This window comes from Macrobrachium nipponense, chromosome 2, assembly GCF_015104395.2.
Source record: "Macrobrachium nipponense isolate FS-2020 chromosome 2, ASM1510439v2, whole genome shotgun sequence".
In the NCBI taxonomy this organism is placed as follows: domain Eukaryota; kingdom Metazoa; phylum Arthropoda; class Malacostraca; order Decapoda; family Palaemonidae; genus Macrobrachium; species Macrobrachium nipponense.
The window spans coordinates 70,404,673-70,427,230 of record NC_087201.1 but is presented as its reverse complement, the minus strand read 5'-3'; the positions used below and the strand labels follow the sequence as shown (position 1 = coordinate 70,427,230).

The 22,558-nt window shown below is 41.9% G+C and overlaps 1 protein-coding gene across 1 annotated transcript in view; it reads right to left on the bottom strand.

The window, feature by feature from the left end:
• The window catches only part of LOC135220658 (carnitine O-palmitoyltransferase 1, liver isoform-like), a 485,885-nt gene that overhangs the window by 357,160 nt on the left and 106,167 nt on the right, over nt 1-22,558 (bottom strand). Inside the window, 1 exon segment of the mRNA XM_064258010.1 lies at nt 14,165-14,330. Within this exon segment, the coding sequence (XP_064114080.1) occupies nt 14,165-14,305 (141 nt within the window). The 5' untranslated portion in view covers nt 14,306-14,330.

Sequence of the window (22,558 nt, the reverse complement as noted above, 5' to 3'; positions counted from 1 at the left end):
TATATATATATATGTGTGTGTGTGTGTGTGTGTGTGTGTATGTATGTATAAAATGGCCCTCATTTTCTGCATTTCATCTTGTTGCCGATTTTTGTGTGACACATAGTTCACTTGTGGGGAGGGGATGATTTCACTAATTCGTGAATTTTTTTATGAGCAATCTTCACTAATTAATGTATTTCCATTTTATTTTCATAACTGAATCCAATTTTGATTATAAAAATTAATGACATTTCCGAATATTAATACGATGAATGTAAACAACAAAATATCAATAGTGAAATGCTATATTAAAAATCCCACAAAATCACAAAACAGCTTACCAATGTACATAAATACCTCAGTTCAACCTCACCCCCCTCTCTCTCTTATAAGGGTAATTTAAGATGTATTTAAAATTTTATCACTGTAGTGCAAAGTGAATTTGGATGATAGAGCATACTGTAAAGTATGTTAAATATTCGCTAATCATTTTCATTATATTTTCCAGTCTGCATTTGTTCAAATGCAAAAACCCTTAAATTATACTGCATGGAAAATACAAAAAAATCAATGACAAAGTATCAATGACAAAGTAACATCAAGTTTCCCTATAAAACTATAACGTACGAAACAAACATACATGCATAAAAATTCAATACTTCCCTCATCTCAGAGAGAGAGAGAGAGAGAGAGAGAGAGAGAGAGAGAGAGAGAGAGAGAGAGAGAGAGAGAGAGAGAGAGAGAGGCTTGGTACAAGACTTCACAAGTACTTAAATTGGCTGGGATTTGAGATGAAACATCAACTGTGATGAAATATTCTCTTGTGTACTGTTATAATATGTGCAAAAATTATAGTCAACTACTCTTGTAACGAAATGTGGTACAATAACTCAGACAAAGCATTAAATATGAAAACAATACCTCTGTCGGCTATCGTGAAATTCCTGTATATTTTCGTGTGGTTTTTTTTTTATGTTAATGTTACGTTAATTGATAGTATTTTCATTACAAGGATATTTACGATACAGTACTGATATACAAGAGAGAGAGAGAGAGAGAGAGAGAGAGAGAGAGAGAGAGAGAGAGAGAGAGAGAGAGAGAGAGAGAGAGAGAGAGAGAGAGAGAGAGAGATTGTCAACAAATTTTTTGCTCTGAGAATGATGGCACAAGAATTTTTTAAATAAATTATGGGAGATGAGAGATGGTGAGGACTAATCACAAAACGACATAAACCAAGAACTTACTGTAGTACTTGTAAGTAGGGTAAGGGGCCCAACGGAGACGCTTTTCGCCTGGACTTTTTTCTTTCACTGATTATACTAGCTCTTTTGATTTTCCATATTTTTTTTCAAGTTCTATGTGTTGATCTATTCATAAATGATTGCATTTTCATGTTTCAATAAGAATTGGGTTACCGTTAATAGTCTTTTGAGTTATTAAATGATAAATTTGGTGCATCTGCATTATGCACATGGCTTCATGGAGATGTACCTGGCCTAGAAGAGACGCAAAATTTTCAATTTCATGTAGATTACACCTGCATCAAAGGATAGAAATTAAGTACACGGAATTTAAGTTTAACTTTTAATAAGTAAATCAAATACACAAAATATGACTAAATACAAAAACAGAATACTAACTAATAAGGCCAATGATCTAATGGAAAATAGGAATACTTTCATATTTTTGTACATTACTTGATAAAAATAGGTAATGTTTTACTTTAACCATCTAAAACAAAAGAATGTATATTTTAAAATATTATATTCATAGCATAACATTAATGCTGAATAGACCCTGCGCAGCTACTTTTCTGAGATCATGCGAGTAATAAAAAAAATTACCCTTTTTACGAACTTTTTTGTGCAGTGTAAATGACTAAATTTAGATGAAAATATTTGTGTAGATTAACTAATTATAAACTACACAATCCTTTATCCAAAATTCTAAAAACTGAAAAGTTAAAAAACCGAAAATGTTTTGTGGAGATAAGAGCGTCAATTCAAGAGGTTGGTGGTTTGGCATGCTAACAGCTGACCCGCGTCAATTAGGTGTGTGCTGCTACTCAAATTATTTTTTGTACGAAATCCCAAGAAAATAAAATAATTGTATATCTGCTAAACCTTAGAGTCCTAAATAATTCTCTCTCTCTCTCTCTCTCTCTCTCTCTCTCTCTCTCTCTCTCTCAGGAGAAGATACTACTGCTAACTTGAGCCTCTTTAACCAATAGATATTAACATATGCAAACACTGTGTGTATTCCTAACGTTTAAAAAAATGTGTAGTACAGGTAATACATCTTTACTATTAACAACTGCATACTTACATCATTGTCAGCTTCACATGTGCAAACTGTTCTTTCTCAGACGTAAAACAAGAGAGAGAGAGAGAGAGAGAGAGAGAGAGAGAGAGAGAGAGAGAGAGAATTATCATCTTTATTACTTAATATAATTTAATCTTATTAAAGTTACTGTAGTAGATTCACAGCCAACGTGCATTTGATGTCTAGGCCAGTCCCTTACGACGCTCCTGATTGGCTGTTGATAAGCCAATCACCGGGCTGGAAACTCTCAGTCTCTTGAGAGTTCACATGGGCAGGATGCATGTTCCATCTCTCCTGAAAGACATATCCCTCAGGAGAGGTGGGACATTGATCCTACCCATTTGAACTCTTGAGAGAGACTCAGTTTCCAGCCCTGTGATTGGCTTATCAACAGCCAATCAGGAACGTCGTAAGGGACTGGCCTAGACATCAAATGCACGGTTGTGAATCTACTATAGTACAGTATTAATCATCAATACTAATATTTGAAAATCATTAAATCACTTTTGTATCATAATGTATTTAGTCATGAAAATAACATCAACATACACTATTTAGTGAATATTTATCCATTGCTAAATATTCACTAATTAGTGTATTTTGATGTTATTTTCATGACTAGAAACATTATGATACATGAATTATTTACTCATTTTCAAATATTAATACTGTAATAAGTTTAATAAGAATAAATAATATTCAATGGTAAAAAAATAATTTTGTTTCTCTCTCTCTCTGTTTTGTATGATTAATACCGATTGGTTAAAGAGAAGACTTTCCCTGAGAGAGAGAGAATTTTTCAAAAATTCTTTGACCAAAAGATGGCAACAATTATTACAGACTTACTACATTGCAACACCCTCCCCTTCCTGTCAGGTTTCTTGACATTTGTGACAGCTCCACCCTTGCCCCTCTCTCCAAGTCTCTTTGTTAAGATTATGATTTCCTTCATTCTTACATAATTTCTAAATGAAAATCTGACTAATTCACTATATAGTATTTTCTTGAATTAATTGATATTATAGCTGTTTACATCAATATTATTTGAAAATTAGTTATTTATTTACCATACAAAAAACATACATCTCAGTATGGCACTGATAATCAGAACTTGGCCCATTATGGCGCCATTAATCGGTGATTTTATAGCGCTAGACAAGCCCCATAAAACCGGATCGCCGATAACCGAGTCCACCAATAACTGCATGTACTCAGGACCATGGATATGAATGACCACCAAACCACAAGCTGAGGTTGATTCATGAGCAGAACATGAACATCATAATCCATAATCAACCCTCTATGATCAGCCAAAGCCAAACTAGTAAAAGAAATGGGTGAAATCTCTTATGAACAGCCATGTCAGGGGTAATGCATGAGCCAGAATATCCAAAGTGTCAGCACAACCACAAACACTCATGGTTCACCACAATACCCAGCAGCAGCATGCAGTAGCAACCAGTTGTATGTGGATCCTCTGTCTGTACAAGCACAATCTGGAACTCGTGCACACACTGAATGACAGTGCAGCGCCAACTCCTCTACTTACATCAGCTGAAGTATAAACAAAACAGGTTTACAAAATCAGCCACCAGCCCTTGGAGAGGGATGGCACTCACTTGAAGTCCAATTAGACTTTTTGTAAAAAGTTTTCTGAGACCTCCTTTTCTTACGAGAGGAAAAAGGGCAGAAGATGAAGATGAGGAGGAAGAGGAGGGCAAAGGGAGAGGGTAAAGAGTCCAAGGAACAATAATTGGCAAAGGGAGAGGGTAAAGAGCCCAAGGAACAAGAATCAAAAAGGCTTGGCAATGTCAACTTACTAAGAACTTTCATTTTGTACGTAACATAACTACCTCTTTAAACATTGACATTTTAACAATGTAATGCTTACAATTATAATTATGTGTCAAGATCCCTGTTTACATCCCAGGCACAAAGATGGAGATAGGTAGTAGAACATGTACGTATACCAAGGTACAGTACGTACTTGCACAAATATTCAACTAAAACATATGAAACAGCTTAAAGCTTACTCTAAAATTCATTTCAGTACCCTAATGCTGACTTTCCTTTTCAATATATATAAAGATTCCTCCTCCTGCGCTTGCATTCAAATGGCAAACATGCAGATAGGTAGATAGGTAGGTGGTGAAGTAATTATTAAGCAAACCATAAAAAGGATAGGTGTGCAACATATTACGTACAACTATTAAGCAAATCCATGAAAAACTTAACAATTCCATTGATACAAACACCATTAACTGGAATCTAAAAAAACCTATTCATCACTCAAGTGCAAGTGAGTTAGAAGTATAACTGATAAAATGTCTTTCATAAAATGTTTCTCTCCACCCTAAACATTCTGGTTAGCTACTATTTTCTCAATGTACAGGTGGCTACAATGTGCTTTAGAAATACTCTTTACATTAATCAGTACCAGTTTTCTCAATCCATTTTTATTTTCCAATTATCTAGTATTTTCCAATATATAAACTCATCATTTCATCTTTTTCTAAGTTAAATATGAGTATCCCATAAGGTTTAGATCTTTAAAGCAAAGTTGGAAGAGTCAAGTAAGCATTAAGAGCAAACCTACATGACCCTCAGATAAGCGTAAGAAGGTTTATTATCCTATCTTTATGTATTAGGATTATCTTGTTACCCATGCTATTTCTGGCCAGGTACCACACTGATGCACAAGTTATTAATGTAGTCAACTGTACTGGAGTAAAAGGCAAATTTGGCGAGATGTAGTTAAAGGGAAAAGGAACATTAACCATAGTATACTTAGTCTCAAAGGCTCTATGAAGTACTATTTTTATTCAAAGGATAATCAGAATTTTCCTATAATTTAATAAGAGAATGGACATCCCTGTACTCCTGTACTACAGTAGACCTAAATACATAAAATTTCAAGTTGGTTCCCCAGACACAATATACAGTAGTTTAGTTATCAAATAAAATTTTGAATTTTCTAAGGCAAAACTTATTGTACTCATGAGCAGAGCACAACTCAAAATACTTGTACTGTACAGTAAAATATGTATTTTGCATTCACTTGGCCTGTAGTTTCTCTATTTGTTTTTTATTCATTCCCTTTACCATTTAGAAATTTGACAAAGGAGGGAAGGATATATTACTTTATAAAGATGCATAGCAGCAATGTGAATATGTACAGTACTGTAAGTCAGTGAAAGCATTTTTAAACACCATAGTACTTTGGTTTATATTCCTCAAGATGCAAGAATGCATGCAGAAGGAAATGAGAAATTCAGTGCATAATTTTGAAAAATCAGTGCTACATATCAAAATATAAGTTTAACTACAGACTATATGAGGCGCCCAGCGGAGCAAAGGTGCAAGCACCACCGAGGCCAAAATAGAGTTAGCAGTATACAACACTTCCCCAAGCTTTCCTCTCCACATCAGTACTTTCTAAGTGACCTTAAGCCTGAAAAGTTATGGTCTAATATGGAATTGAACACAAGTACTCTTCCACCCTTGTAAAACGTAGAAACTTCTGCCAACAGACTCGTTGCACAAGGCACTTCTCCATCATCCATTTATACCAGGGGTGGGGGTATGGGGAAGTGAGCATTGGTCATCTCTCTCCACCCATCTCCCGTTCAGTCTCTGTGACTAATGAAAACATTCACGGACTGGGCTCACACTTCTATTGGTTAATTTGGCTTGACACTGCTCGTCTTGTATGACAGGACATAGAGACGCCATCCCGTCCTTTCTATTCGTCCCAATCTTTCTATTCTCTCATTCTCTGTTACTGTTTTCACTTTTTAAGAGTATTTTTGTAGCAATTAAATATTTTAGTATTTACTATGACTGACAGCATTAATAATAGAAATCACCAAAAGATCGTTGTTAGTGAAGGTGAAACTATTAACTGCGATACAAGTGAAATTATTGTTGAGCTGGGTAAATAAATATTGCAAAAATATTCTGTAATGAAGGTAAGGCTTATACTAGCTGAAAGACTCTGGACTTAAAGTAGCAGAAGCATGTAAAATAGGACCTGGTTGTGCTGAAGGGTGTTTTGAGAAAGCTACTATACCTATGCTATAGGCATTATTTAAAGAATATTGGGGCATGGGAAACAATAGCCAGATGTCATATTTGCAGAAATTAATGGTTTCAGTGCCAATAAAACATCACAGGATACCTGCTGAGGAAAGTGCAAGTACACAAACAAATTACTGATTACAAAATTTCTACTTTACACACTCATTTCTTAATCTTATTTCTCTTTCCCATGATTATCTTAAATTTACTTTTATTCATATTTTGTGCATTAACACATTAAGAAGCTGCAAATCATGACATCTCGGTTCTCTCTCGCAAAATCTCGTAACAGCATGTACATGGAAACGAATCTTAGTGTTGTGAAGCATATGTATGTGAAGTTCAATAAAGATGAACATCCAAATGTTTTCATGCCTTCAGTTGTTGATTTATTGACAACAAATATTAAAAAATATAAAAAATATAAAAATATTGAAAAATATATAAAAAAAATGAGTTTTAAAATTCTCAGCTGGATGAGCATAATAAAGTGCTTGCAACATAAGCTACAGCTGTACTAAACAGCTTTAGTAATTTAAACAGTGATGATTTTATGGGGCGTTGTGTTTCAATCTGCAAAAAACATTGCTGACACCCAAGTGAAGTAATAGTGTTGACTATTATAAAAGAAAACTGTGGCCATATAACTTTTGTGTTTTTAACGTGAAAACACATAAATCGACCATGTACATGTGGGACATGGTTACAGCATGGCAAGTGTCATCTGAGATAATGAGTTGAATTATCCATAACTTCGAGGCTAATCATGTTGACAACCTGACAAAGGCTGTTCTTTTTCTGATAATTCTCCTGTAATGTCAATAACTAAGATACGGCCAAAGAAAGCGTTATAATCAAGAAAAATTACATTTTTATAATAAAATTAAGTTTTATAAACATACTTACCATTTAATTACTTAGCTAATGATTAGCCTTTGCACAGCGTCCTAAAATTTAAAAAATCTGCACGCAAGAGACTTTTTGCAATGCGTGGGTGACAGGTCCCGCCCACTGCAGCGGGCACTTAAGAGCGACATTAGTCAACAGTCATATTCTAATTTATGACGCTAATTCCATGAAAATCAGAGGGGAAGAAGGCAAGCTCTGATTTAGTAACTACTTGGTAAGTATATTTATAAAACTTCATTTTATTATACAAATATCATTTCTATAAAAGTAACTACCAAGTAATTACTTAGCCGACTCCCACACTGCAAGAGGGGTGGGATGAATGGACTGAACTAACTCAATGTATAAAGGAATGTTATTACTGAACTAGAGGAAAGGCTAACACTGGCTCAGTACTTGTTGCTTGCTTACCTGATAAGAGAGGTACAGAGGGAGATGTTGCCTCTGGTGGTGCTCATTCTAACCTGTAGTGGCGTGGCAGTGAGCCAGGAGTTGCCTCTACATCGGTGAAGTCTTGCAGCCGGTAATCTGCCTGACAGCTGACAAGACTCAGGATAAAAATTTCATGCCCTTGCCCTGTGCAGTACCAAAATAACAAGACATGTGTTACACCAACTCAAAGTAAAGACACAAATCAACTGACCGAATGGTGGGTCCTCCAGGTACCAGGTATCACCCAGGCTCCCCATAACTCAACATCCTTGACACTAGGAAAAAAATAGGAGAGAGTTCATGTCCCTCCTATGCTTCCTCACCCAACACCATGCAAGCCACCCCCAACAGGCCAAGGGTACTGCAATTTTCAAAGACTGTTTCTATGTCTTTCAAACAATGTAACGCAACGTGAGAGAGAAGTTATGTTTAAAGGAGAGAGATGTGGCAACAGCTCTAACCTCATGTGCTCTCATTTTCAGCAATGGAAGCAATTCTTCCTCCTGTATCCAGGAATGAGCTTCGGATATCAGGTCTCTGATAAAGAACGAGAGGTCGTTCTTGGAAAGCGGACGGGAGGGATTTGTGACTGAATACCAGAGGTTACTTGAGGATCCCATAATCTTCTCCGTTTCTTCCAGGTAACACCTCAGTGCTCTGACCGGGCAGAGAGCTCTTTCTTCTTCGTCCAAGCCCAGGATACCATTTAAGTTCCATATACAAAAAGAACGGGGCCATAGATTATTAGGATCCTCATTCTTAGCAAAGAAGCCCAAGGTGAAGGAGCAGACTGAATCACCCTGCGAGAATCAGACACTTTTATCAATAGCGTGTAGCTCGCTCATGCTTTTAGCCGTAGCTAACGCTACTAAAAAGTATCTTTCATAAAAGATCCATGAGAGGGGCAGACTTGAGGAGCTCGAAAGGAGGGCCCGTAAGCCACTTCAATACTACATCCAGGTCCCAAGAAACCAATGTTGACTCCTCCTGCTCGGAGATGTCAAAATATTTCAGCAGGTCATGAAGATCTTCCTTAGTAGAAAGGTCCAGATTACGATGCTTAGACACAGAAGAGGCTCTTAAATAGAGAAGAAAATCGTCGATCTGAGTTACAGATGTCTCAGAAGACGAGATATGATGATGTCTGAAGCACCATCTACAGAAGATTGCCCATTTTGACTGGTAGACGTTCCTCTAGTAGATTCACATCACCCACGCATCTGATGTCTGGGCCAGTACCTTACAACGCTCCTGATTGGCTGTTGATGAGCCAATGACAGGGCTGGAAACTCTCAAAGCGAGCGTGGAAATCCTTTTTCATACCTCCTGAAGAGCGGTTGTCTAAGTAGCCATGGTCTTTGGGGGAGCAGTTGTGGAGTCAACCAGCAGACATAAAAGATCCATGAGAGGGGCAGACTTGAGGAGCTCGAAAGGAGGGCCCGTAAGCCACTTCAATACTACATCCAGGTCCCAAGAAACCAATGTTGACTCCTCCTGCTCGGAGATGTCAAAATATTTCAGCAGGTCATGAAGATCTTCCTTAGTAGAAAGGTCCAGATTACGATGCTTAGACACAGAAGAGGCTCTTAAATAGAGAAGAAAATCATCGATCTGAGTTACAGATGTCTCAGAAGACGAGATATGATGATGTCTGAAGCACCATCTACAGAAGATTGCCCATTTTGACTGGTAGACGTTCCTCTAGTAGATTCACATCACCCACGCATCTGATGTCTGGGCCAGTACCTTACAACGCTCCTGATTGGCTGTTGATGAGCCAATGACAGGGCTGGAAACTCTCAAAGCGAGCGTGGAAATCCTTTTTCATACCTCCTGAAGAGCGGTTGTCTAAGTAGCCATGGTCTTTGGGGGAGCAGTTGTGGAGTCAACCAGCAGACATTGAAGATCCGGGAACCATTCCTTTGTGGGCCAGAATGGGGCTACCAGAGTCATGGAGATGTTGCTGTGAGACATGAACTTGTTCAGAACTTTCCTGACTATGATGAAGGGAGGGAAAGCATACAGATCCAGTTCTGACAGGTAAACCAGTAGTGCGTCTGTCGCCCATGCTTGAGGGTCCGGGGCTGGGGAAACGAAGAGAGGAAGACAGTTGTTCCTTGATGTTGCAAACAAGTCTATTAGTAGTCTGCTGCTCCACTATCTTCACAGGTTGGAGCAAATTCCGTAGTCCAGAGTCCAATCAGTGGGAAGCACTTGCCTCTGTCTGCTCAACTTGTCTGCCAGGACATTTGACTTACCCTGAATGAAGCGGGTGACGAGTGTTACTTGATGTTGGTGGCCCCACAGGAGAAGCTCTCGGGCCGTCTGACAGAGGGGGAAAAGGAGTGCGTGCCCCATGGTGTTGTCTGCATGCACAACCACTGTCTTCTTGCACATGAATGAGGAGAACTGATGTAGGCCCAAGTGAATGGCCTTCAACTCCTTGTCGTTGATGTGGAGCTTCGTCTCCTCTGGGAACCAGGTCCCTGAAACTTCCAGAGACCCTAGGATGACTCCCCAGCCCAGATCCGAAGCATCTGATTAAAAGTCCAGGTTGGGTTTGGGGGAAAGAAGGGATCTCTCCTGTGAATATCTTCTTTCTGGTAGCCACCATTAGAGATCAGTTTTTATCTGCATGACAGGAAAAATCGTCGAGTCCAGTTGAGTCTACCTGTCCCAGTTGGATTTGAGGAAGAATTGAAGAGTTCTCTTGTGTAACCTGCCCAAAAGAATGAAGGTCTCGATGGAAGAAAGTGTTCCTAGCAGACTCACCCACTGAAGAGCCGATAACAACGGGAGAGCGAGGAACTTTGAGATTGACTGAATGCAACTCGCAATTCTCTTTGGGGACATAAAAGCCAGAGAAGTCTGAGAGTTAAGAAACATCCTCAAATAAAGAATTTCCTGAGACAGAACTAACTGGAACTTCTGGAGATTCAGCAGGATTCCCAATTCTTGAGAGATCAAGCATTGTTTGAAGGTCCTTCGTGCACTGTTCCTTCGATGGTGAGCGAAGAAGCCAGTCATCTAAATTAAGACAGATGTTGATGCCTACCAGGTGAAGTCATTTGGGCGAGAGGAGAGACCGAAACAAGAGGGACCGAAAATGGAAGGCCTTCCCTTGGAGGATGAATCTTAAAAACTTCCTCGACGTTGGATGAACTGGTATGTGTAGATAAGAATCCTGCAAGTCTAGGGTGATCATCCTTCTGCCCAGATGAATGGATGACATGACTGACTGGCATGTTTCCATCATAAACTTTGTCTTTACTACGAAACGATTGAGAGTGCTTACATCAAGTACTGGTCTCCAGCCCCCTGATGTTTTGGGAACTACAAACAGGTGATTGTAAAATCCCTGGGAATGGAATTCTATCGCCTCTTCTATGGCCTGTTTCCGAGGAATGGATGACACTCCCTTCACAAGGGCCGAGTGATTTTCTGATTCAAATACGCTGTCAATGCGATAGGCAATGAGACTAAAGGAGGGGTCTTGAGAAAGGGATGCAGTAGCCCTCCCTCAATTCCCTGACGATCCATGGCTCTGCTCCTCTGTGAGCCCTCCTCTCCCAAAAGTTGAGGAGCCTGGCTCCAACTGGGGCACAAAGGGCTTCTTGGTCCCTTCTTCAATTGAAACTTGCTGACAGTGTGCTTCTTGACAGACTTCTGATGGAAGCGCAGGCTGGAGTGGGGTCTTGAATGAGATGTGGTCTCTTCACACTAAAGGAGTGCTGCTGGAGCAGGGAGACAAACTTTGGACGAAAGGGCACAGACGGTCCTGCGTCGACTTCTCCTGCAGGTCTGCGGCTATCTGCTCTACCATGGCTTGCGGGAAGAGATGAGAAGGGTCCAGGAGAGAAAAATAAAGCCACCTTCTGTGAGGCTTTAACTCCCTTCGACGCAAAAGAGCACCACAAGTCCCTCTTCTTCAGCAGTCCGGAGATGAAGAGAGACGCAACCTCCGCTGCAATGTCACTGACAGCCTTACCTGTGCATGAAAGCATGCTCAGGAGGTCTGTTGAAACAGAGTCAGTCTCTGTGGCATTCTCAATCTTCTAGGCAAGAGCGCCCACTGTCAGTCAAGTAAGAATACCTTAAAACACCTTGAACAGGCTCTTGATGAGATATCCAGCTCTGTCGATGAGAAGAAAACCTTGGCTGAGGCAAAGGCTGCACAGTGTGAAGAGTCGATGACACTAGAGAAGTCCCCTTGATAAGGTGAGAGGGAGGATCTGCTAACGTCACCTTCCCTTGTTCCCTCATCATTGACAGCCACTCCTTGACCACCTTCAACGCTCTCCTGGAGGAAGTGGAAAGAACCATATTGGGAAGGAAAGAGAGTTCCCACTGAGTCTTCGACATCAGGAACAAAGAGGCACGAGATGCCAGAGGAGGAGAAATGAAGAATCCAGGATAGCTCTCCAAAAGGAAGCAAAGTATGGCCTTGTATGCAGTCAGCTGGGCCAAATCTTGACCCCCATTTTCCTCATCCTCCGAGGAAACTGGTGAAAGATCACTGGCAGTCTTAGGGGAAACTCCCACTGGAGGAGCTTTCTTTATGTAACTCAAAATTTCTGCCAGCTGTCTATTCAGCAGTGCAAGAGTGGAGTCCTCTGATTCCACAGCCAAGTTCTGCTGTTGTTGATGTCCTGAAGCGGAAGAATCCAAATGGCAGGTGAGTAAGCAGACATTGCAGGAGCTGGAGTGATCATCACTGGAGCAGGAGCAGGCAGTGTGGAAGTGACAGCAGGCAAAGCAGGAGCAAGAACTGGTGGTGCAGCAGTCAATGGTGGGCACAAGGATGATGGAGATGGGATCATGCCAGGGACTGGGCTTTCGGGAGTGGGAGCACATCCATCCATACATTCGGATGATGAAGCTACACGAAGGAAGGGCGTTTTAAGTCCTTATGCCACTTGACTGGCACTGGGGACTCAGGACCTATATCCTGCACATGCCTCTTCAAAGGCCTAGAGGTGTTACTGTAGTGTCTACGATGCCCCGAGATCAGACTCCAAGTCGGAACTTGATGACAAGCGGCACACATCCACTGACATGCCTTTCCAACGGCAGTCAGTCATGTCCTGGGACTTAACAACAGGACCGACAGAGGGGCCGGTAGCCTGTGGGCAAAGCCCATCAGCCTCCCTTGGACTTCCAGTATGTTTTCTCCCAGTAACAAGGGAGCCGGACAGTGACCTTCATCTAGGGGAGCCAAAGGGACGGGCAACCACCTCCTCCACTGACACTTCACTTTGCCCCTTGTCACTACTCACTTTTTCCACATTGTCCACGAGCGATGCTCCCAACTCTGCAAAGGAACTTAACACTAGATTAAACTTGGCATAAAATTTATTGTTAATCCTCAACTCAAGACTGGCAATGGCATCGGGTTCAGAAGCATGGGAGCTGAGCACTGGAGTGGGAGGAGTGGGAGGAGGGAGAGGAGGGCTGAGGATAGTAGTCAGTCTAGTCTTGCAGCCTTCGCTGCTGCAATAGCAAAGACTGGAAGTACTAGAGTCAGACATACTAAAATTCCAATCTAAGCGAAGAGAACAAAACTAATGATGGTAAGGCCAACCAAAATAATACAACAGATGCAGAAAGAAAATCCAACTAAGGCAATTACATCACGGTGAATATGAACTTAGGAAGCGTTAGACAATGTCTTGTCGGGTGCGTGGCTTAAAGAAGAATGACGCTAATGGCTAATGTCGCTCGTGTGTTCCTGCATTGCAACAGTCACTTGTGCGCACATTTTTTAAATTTTAGGATGTTGTGCCAGGGCTAATCGTTAGCTGAGTAATTACTTGGTAAGTTACTTTTATAAAAATAAGCCTGCACACTGTACTTTACCTTACATTTCTTGCTATAGCTTGAGTATAACATAATAATGCCATAATGTTTGGATATATATGGTATAGGGATAAATTTCCATTAAAATGATAAAACTAGATTAAAAACATATGGTTGGTTTAAAAGATATTGATGTTTTAAAATGTTAAATGTGTTTTTACCTTTTTCTTACATTGAGCTTGATTAAATTTTTGGTGTTTAATATGACTTTTTATTTACTTTTTATAACATTCTTATAAACTGTGATGCCAATAATTAAGAGATTACCAAAATAAGTATATTCAACTGCAAATATCATTATAACCAAGCAAAATAACCAGCTGCCACACTATACTTTCCCTAACAGTTCATACTAGCTTAAGCATAACTTATAATAATGTCATCATTTTTGGATTTACGGTACACAGATAGATTTCCTGGTGAAGACTAGATTAAAATCGTATGGTCAGTTTAAAAGATATTCATGTTTGAAAACTTTAAATGAATTTTTCTCAGTTTGTAAAAAAAACGCTGCTGAGCCCTTGCTCCGCTGGGCGCATCATAAATATAAATGCTAAAATAATACAACATGAATAATTTTACTTACAACGATGCGCTGAATACCTCTTCGCCAATAACGGATACCTGAATGCCATATAACATGGAGCACCTCAGTATCATAGTTAACATGGACACCCTCGTGAGAGATTGCAAATGAGAATGCCACAGCAGAGTGTGCCTCCGCCATTGTTTCAGTTTATCCCTTCTGAGACCTGAGAAAGGAAGGAAAAATATGTCAAGTTAAGAAAATGTGGAAATCTTTTAGAATCGTAAGATTTTAAACAAAAAAATGATATTGTTATGATACAATAAAGTTTCATACATACTTACCTGGCAGATATATACTTAGCTATAGACTCCGTCGTCCCCGACAGAAATTCAAATTTCGTGGCACTCGCTACAGGTAGGTCAGGTGATCTACCGCCCTGCCCTAGGTGGCAGGACTAGGAACCATTCCCGTTTTTTATCAGATTTTCTCTCTTCCACCTGTCTCCTGCGGGGAGGCTGGGTGGGCCATTTATCGTATATATTGGCCAAGTAAGTATGTATGAAACTTTATTGTATCATAACAATATCAATTTCATACATTCAACTTCCCTGACAGATATATACGTACTTAGCTGATTGGCACCCTTTGGTGGAGGGTAAGAGACAGCTAACTATACTGAAATAGACAGGTAAACAACATATGTTGTAGGTATTTATAGACCTTGGTTCCTACCTGATTAGGCGGAAGACTTCATGGCTACTGCCTAGGAGTCTGCTTCGCCTCAAGAGCCTTAGCGAGATATTGATCTGTGGCCAAGAGTTCTTGTGGGTCTGTCGATGGGGTCTTATCCACTTACTCGGCAGAGCCTAACTGGCATTTGTCAATGGGTGCTAATCCACTAACATGACAACACGCCTTATTAAAGGAGCACACAACCGATCCCGATCACCCGATCCTAACACCTGTGTTAGTTCTAAGATTGTCAAGAGTTATCCCCCAAACTCCTCACAAACAACCAATAACTCGAATCACACAGTAATGACGCACACATTAACGTACAAAAAAAAAAAAAAAATTTTTTGTACCCCTCTATTAGTCAGATACAACACGAGTTCCTTACTGAGCAAAAGTGACGGCCGCCTGTGCAACAACTAACACTCTTGCCAGCAGGAAGTCAAGAACATATCCAACAAGAGGGTCACGCACGTATAATTAAATTAAGGATCGGTGCTTGCTCCAATACCCAGGACCGTATCCGCTGACACAAACGGACCTAGAGAAAAGCATTTCTCGTAAGTTACCCGAACGTCTTTCAAGTAATGAGATGCAAAAACTGAATTGCATCTCCAATATGTCGCTTCCAAGATATCCTTTAGAGACATATTTCTTTGGAATGCAAGTGACGTCGCGACTGCTCTAACTTCGTGAGCTTTTACTCTCAAAAGTTTAAAGGAGTCATCTGGGCAGTTATCATGCGCCTCCATTATAACGCTTCTAACAGAGGGCCAAGGCATTTTTTGACATAGGTCTTTTGGGTCTTTTACAGAGCACCATAGACCTTGTTGAGAACCCTCCATCTGCTTCTTTCTATCTAGATAGAATTTTAGTGCTCTGACAGGGCAAAGGGACCTTTCTGCCTCCCTACCTACTAGGTTAGACAGGCCTTTTACTTCGAAGCTCCTGGGTCAGGGCTTTGAAGGATTTTCGTTTTTCGCTAGAAACAGAGTCTGAAACGAACAGATGGCTGCGTCTCCTTTTAAACCCACACAAGACTCTAGGGCGTGCAGTTCACTAATTCTTTTCGCCGTAGCGAGGGACAAAAGAAACAAACACTTTCTTGTAATGTCTCGAAAGGAGGCCAGATGAGGAGGTTCGAACTTTTCCGAATTCAGGAATCTCAGGACTACGTCCAGATTCCAGCTCGGAGCTCTTGGTTCTCTTGACTTTGAAGTCTCGAACGACCGAATTAGATCGTGCAGATCCTTATTGTCAGCCAATTCTAGGCCTCTATTCCTGAATACGGCTGAAAGCATACTTCTGTATCCCTTTATGGTGGAAACAGAAAGGTGAGATTCCTCCTTCAGGAAAAGAAGGAAATCGGCAATTTCGGTCACAGAGGTATTGGAGGAGGACAGCTTCTTCAACCTACACCATCTTCTGAACACCTCCCACTTCGATTGATATACTCGCATTGTAGAAGATCTGCGGGCTCTACGATTGCCCTTGCAGCCTTGCAAGAAAAGCCCCTCGCTCTGACGAGTCTTTCGATAGTCGAAAGGCAGTCAGAGCAAGAGCGGGGAGGTTTTGATGATACCTCTCGAAGTGGGGTTGTTTGAGCAGATCTGTCCTGTTTGGAAGAGATCTGGGGAAGTCCACCATCCACTCCATTACCTCTATGAACCAATCTCGAGCGGGCCAAAATGGGGCTATCAGTGTCATTCTTGTCCCCTTTGAGGCCAAGAACTTTCCGAGCACTTTCCCCAGGATCTTGAATGGGGGAAAGGCGTATACATCTAGGCCCGACCAATCTAGGAGAAGGGCGTCTACTGCGAATGCTCTGGGGTCCTCTACCAACGAGCAAAAGATGTTTATCCTTTTGGAGAGGAATGTGGCGAACAGGTCTATTTGAGGTCTCCCCCAAAGAGACCAGAGACCCTGACACACTTCTGAGTGGAGGGTCCATTCTGTGGGAAGGACCTGGTACCTCCTGCTCAGCCTGTCTGCTCTCACGTTCCTCTCTCCCTGGACAAATCTTGTCAGTAGAATAATGTTCCTTTGATGTGCCCATACTAGAAGGTCTCTCGTTAACTCATAGAGGAAGAACGAGTGCGTCCCTCCTTGTTTCCTTATGTATGCCAGAGCGATGGTGTTGTCTGAGTTTACCTGAACTACCCCGTCTCTGACTATCGACTCGAAGCCCTTGAGAGCAAGATGTATGGCTAAGAGCTCCTTGCAGTTGATGTGCCATGACACCTGTTCTTCTGTCCAGGTGCCTGACACTTCTCTTGTTCCTAAGGTTGCTCCCCACCCCGTCTCCGAAGCGTCGGAATACAACACTTGGTTTGGGTTCCGAATTTCCAGGGACACACCTCTGTTTTCCTCTAGAGGGGGCAACCACCACTATAAGTGCTCTTTCACCTCTAGAGGAATTGGAAATGTGTCGGTGAGCTGTCCTGTCCTTCAGTTCCAAACCCTTTTTAGGAAGAATTGTAGGGGGCGAAGATGAAGTCTTCCTAGAGGAAAGAACTGTTCCAGCGAGGAAAGGGTCCCCAGAAGGCTCAACCATTCCCTCGCTGAACTGCGCTCCTTCCCTAAGAAGCTGGAGACTTTTACGCAACCTTTTGTGAGTCTCCTGAGAAGGAAAAACTTGAAAACCCCGAGAATCCATCCGAATCCCCAGATAAACCATGTTCTGGCTGGGGATCACCTGAGATTTCTCGAGGTTTACGAGTAATCCTAGAGATCTTTTAAGGTCTAGTGTCGTTGTAAGGTCCTCCAAACACTGTCTCTCCGATCTGGCTCTGATGAGCCAGTCGTCTAGGTAGAGGGAGATGTTTATTCCCTTTAGGTGAAGCCATTTTACCACATTCTTCATCAAGCTCGTGAAAACTTGAGGTGCTGTGGACAGGCCGAAACACAAGGCCCTGAACTGATAGATCCTTCCCTCCATCATGAAACGAAGGTACTTCTTTGACGAAGGATGAATCGGGACGTGGAAATCGGCATCCTGAAGATCGAGAGATACCATCCAGTCTCCTTGGCGTAGGGCTGAAAGGACTGATGCAGATGTTTCCATACTGAACTTCTCCTTCTCCACATATCTGTTCAGTGCACTTACATCTAGGACTGGTCTCCATCCCCCCAAAGCCTTCGATACTAGAAAAAGGGGGTTGTAAAATCCCGGGGAGTTGTGATCCAGCACTAGTTCGATTGCCCTCTTGTCCCACATTTGTTCCACCATTTGTCGAAGAGTATCCCTCAGTACAGGGTCCTTGTATCTGGCGGACAGTTCCAGAGGAGTTGACGTCAGGGGAGGACTGTCCTTGAAGGGGATGTTATATCCCTTCTTGATGACTGACAGCGACCAGGTGTCGGCTCCTATCCGTGCCCAGGCTTCCGCAAATCCCTGTAGCCTGGCACCTACTGGTGTTTGGAGGATCTTGATCTCATTTTCCCTTCTTAAAGGGTCGGAAGGAAGCTCTTCCTCGCTTTTCTGTAACCTTCCTTTTGGAGGGTGCTCTAGAAGAAGGGCCTCCACGATAGGGCTGTTGAGATGTACGAGCCCCTTTCTTATCTTCAATGACCACAGGTCTATTCTTCTTGGAAGATTGTATGAGCAGATCCTGAGTCGCCTTCTCAGTTACAGAATGTGATATATCCTTCACTAACTGAGAAGGGAACAAATGGTCCGATAATGGAGCGAAAAGTAAAGCGGCTCTCTGCGAGGGAGAGACGGCCTTAGTCAAAAATGAACTGAAAACCGCTCTCTTTTTAAAATTCCCGCTCCAAAGAGAGAGGTGACTTCTCCCGAACCATCCTGAACCACTGTATCAATGCATGCCAGGATGCTCAACAAAACTTCTGGGTTTAGGCCTTCTGCGTCATGGGTCTTTTTGGCCAAAACCCCAAGGGACCAATCCAGGAAATTGAACACTTCCAAGACATGGAAAAGCCCCTTGAGGAGGTGATCCAATTCAGAAAGGCCCCATGTCACTCGAGCCGAGTTTAAGGCATGTCTCCTCGACGAGTCTACGAGACTCGAGAAGTCAGATTCCGCCGAAGCAGGAAGAGACAATCCCATGTTCTCTCCTGTCTCGTACCATATGCCTCTTCTGCCCGTCAGTCTGGCGGGAGGCATACAAAACACCGTCCTCCCCAGTTCCTTTTTCGATTTTAGCCCTCTTCATAGAAATGGCTGGTCTCATTTTAAGGAAGGACGAAGACTTCAGAGCTTTAGCACTCGAAAAGAGAGAGCGAGGAGAAGGAGGAGCGGCTGGGGTCAGAGAATCTCCATATTCTTTAAGAAGTGCTGTTAGAACCTTATAATTAGACAGTCCTTCTCTATTTGGAGTCTCATCTTCTGACACTTCCTCTTGCTCGAGAGGGTCAGAAGGAGATTGATCCCTTTTGACGAATGTTTCTTCCTTCGACCTCACTCTTTCCGACGGCGAAGGACTTCCAATAGGAGAGGGACTAATTGACATCGCCTCTCTATGTCTAATAACTGGCGAATCTTGCCTAACTGGCGCCTGTCTGGCTCCTCGTGCCTGGCTGGCACCTCGCACCTGGCTGGCTCCTCGTGCCTGGCGCCTGGAAGGATCCTGGTTGATATCTGGCGCCTTGCGCCTGGTTGGCTCTTCACGCCCTGCTAAGACTTCTCTCTTGGTAGGTGAATCACTTTCGGGTGATGCCTGGCGCCTGCTTGGCGTCTGGCGCCTGGCTAGCACTACTTCTTCTTCTTCCTCTCGCCTGTCCAGTGCTTCGTTCCCAACAGAGACGGCCGCCTGTGCGACATCTCCCCGGTAGGGTTTGTTGCGCCTGGCAGGAGATCGGCGTCTAGACCTCTTGATAGGCAGCTTGTTGCCCTTTCTTCGAGGAGGTTCTTTGGATAGGACTCCCTCCAAAGAAGCTAACTGTTCCTGTAGATTTAACAGGATCTTCTTGGTCGACGCCTCTCTTTCCTCTTCATAAGGAGGAGAGGGCAATCTGGAAGGCACCTGAGGTTCCCTTGCAGCAAAGGGAGTCGACTCTTTCCTAGCTCTCTTGATAACCGAGGGCGCTTCTTCGTCTGAAAAGCGCTCGGGGCTAGAATCAAAAGCAGGCTCTTTCCAGTTCCTTTTCAATGGGCGAGACAGATTTGTGTCCTTCCACCCGCGCTTCAGTGAGGGAGATCCTGAAGAAGAGAAGCACTCACGCAGGATGCTTTTTCTATAGCGGTCCCTGGCAGTCTGAGGCGATACAAAGCCTGCCGAAGGGACGCCTGATCGGTGGGGAATCTCCACAACCTCCGTAAGGCTTTCGATTTTCCTTCTCCTCTGGGCCAGGGAGCTTGGAAGAGGTCTAGGCCTGGGAGCGTCGCAGAGCCGATCAGACGCCCCCTCACCTACACTGGGAACACTTACATCACTTGACATATCAAATTCACTCTGCTTACCTTCTAAAGCCACCATTTTGGCTTGCATCCTTTGAAGGGTAGCCTTCAGGTCTGCAATTTCCGATGCAGAATCTGTCTGATTTGCAATCTGTGAACAGCCTGATACAGAGGGAGAATAATTTACATTATGAAGAGAAGAAGCTACAGAACTAGATAAAGGTTCATTAGATCTAGATCTACTTAGGCTTTTAGAAGCTGCTTTCCTCACTCTGTCTCTCTCTAACTTCTTCAAGTAAGAAGTTAGTGTCTTCCATTCTTCAGCACTCAACCTTTCACATTCATTACAGGTGTTAGCCAAAGAACATTCAACAACTCTACAACGTCGGCATACAGTGAGAGGATCTACCGAAGCCTTCGGCATCCTCACCTTGCAGCCTTCATTCACACACACTCTCACACCAACACTCGAGTCAGACATTCTTAAGAAAAATCCAAAAGCAAGTCCACGAAAGCGGATGCCAAAACAACGATCCAAGTACGTCACCAAAAGTCAGCCGAAAGAAGATCAATTGCATTGAAAAAAGAATTCCAGTTAGGAGGTAGTAACAACAATGTTGACACCACCGGCGACAAAATCTGATAGAAAACGGGAATGGTTCCTAGTCCTGCCACCCAGGGCAGGGCGGTAGATCACCTGACCTACCTGTAGCGAGTGCCGCGAAATTTGAATTTCTGTCGGGGACGACGGAGTCTATAGCTAAGTATATATCTGTCAGGGAAGTTGAATGTATGAAAACTCATGGTCTGAGGCCTAAAATGAGGAGAACAGCTGATTACTGGATAAATTCCTTCTTATAAAAGATTCAAGACTGAGTATCTTTTAGTCAGAATGCGTTTCTTTCGGTGGGTAAGCAATTCCAGACTAATGCTTCATTTACAGGTAGCAATTACTATGTACACACAAATAGCTCCAGGATTCTACTGGCAGATGGTAAGGTTAGTAGGACTGACTGTTGTCAAGATAGGTTCACAAAAAAAGGCACATTCCATATGAATTCTTATAGTTTTCATCATTAAAGGCCATCTGTATCAATAAAATCAAGAATAATGCATAAAACTCAATGAATCTGAAACCACCAAATATATATTGTAAATCAAGATAAGACTAGATTTTCTTAATTACAAAAAGAGATTCTGAAACAAATCTACAAATGCCACTTACATAATATACAACATTCTCTCTAAGAGTCCTAGTAAGGCTGTACCCCACCACAAGCCTCTGAGAAGTACTGACTTGAAAGACCCTCATGACTAAGGCACTCGGTCGTTAAAGGCTCAAAGTCATAGGGATCAATCAAGCAGCAAAAAATGGCTGGAAATCACCAGTTACTTAGTATTTCCATATAGAGCAAGTACAACTAATTAGCAATCAATCTAGGTGCCATCTTCCACTGACTGATACTTACATACCTGTAGTCTCCAGAACTTTAGCACTAATCAATTTCATTTGGGTTTGCATAGTCCTAAAATTTCTCTTGTACATTGCAAACTTACCTCCTGATATCAGATTAAAACTCATTCCACAAAAAAGTGGATATATATTTCCTCATGTGCTGGATCACAATAAAACAATTCAATAAAAGTAGAATTAAATTTTTCAAATGCTAGGCCAAATTCATGGTCATTGAATTCCCTTGAAACTTTTGTCTTGTAATGTCAGAGAAAAAAAATTTCAAGTTTTGAATATAACTTGCACTTTCATATGTGTACAAACCCTAAATCTTATATATGTATTATTTTTTATGAATGCTGGTTAAGTCATAGAATTTTTGGTAACAAGGTAGTTATTAGTGACACAAGATGAGGGGGTGGGGGAACCACTCACTCACTTTAGTGTCATTATCACTTTACTCTAAGAAAAATAGATAACTATGGTTTCCCATGTGGGCCAGGAAGACTAGCTCAATGACCTTATAAAAAATGCCTCTCCAACTCAACCTCCATGGATTAAACATGGAAAAGTCAAAATGGTCAAGGACCTAGGAATAGGTAGTATAGACATCTCCAAAGTGCTCAAAAGTGAAAGAGAGCTAGGAGAAATCCAAAATGGTATTAAAGTATTCAGCAATCCTACAGAAGGGTGATAATAACAGTGCCATGTCATTATTGGAAAAGTTAAGCATGAACATAGATAACACACTGAGAACAAAGTCCAAAAGATCTCTCTTACCCTTCAATGGAACTGCTCTAAATCAATTGTTAGGGGTTGCTACCGAAGCAAATCTAGAACAAGAAAATTAAAGAATGCAGACTGGAAAAGTGGGCAGCCGCAAGGGGTACAGTGATAAATATAAAGT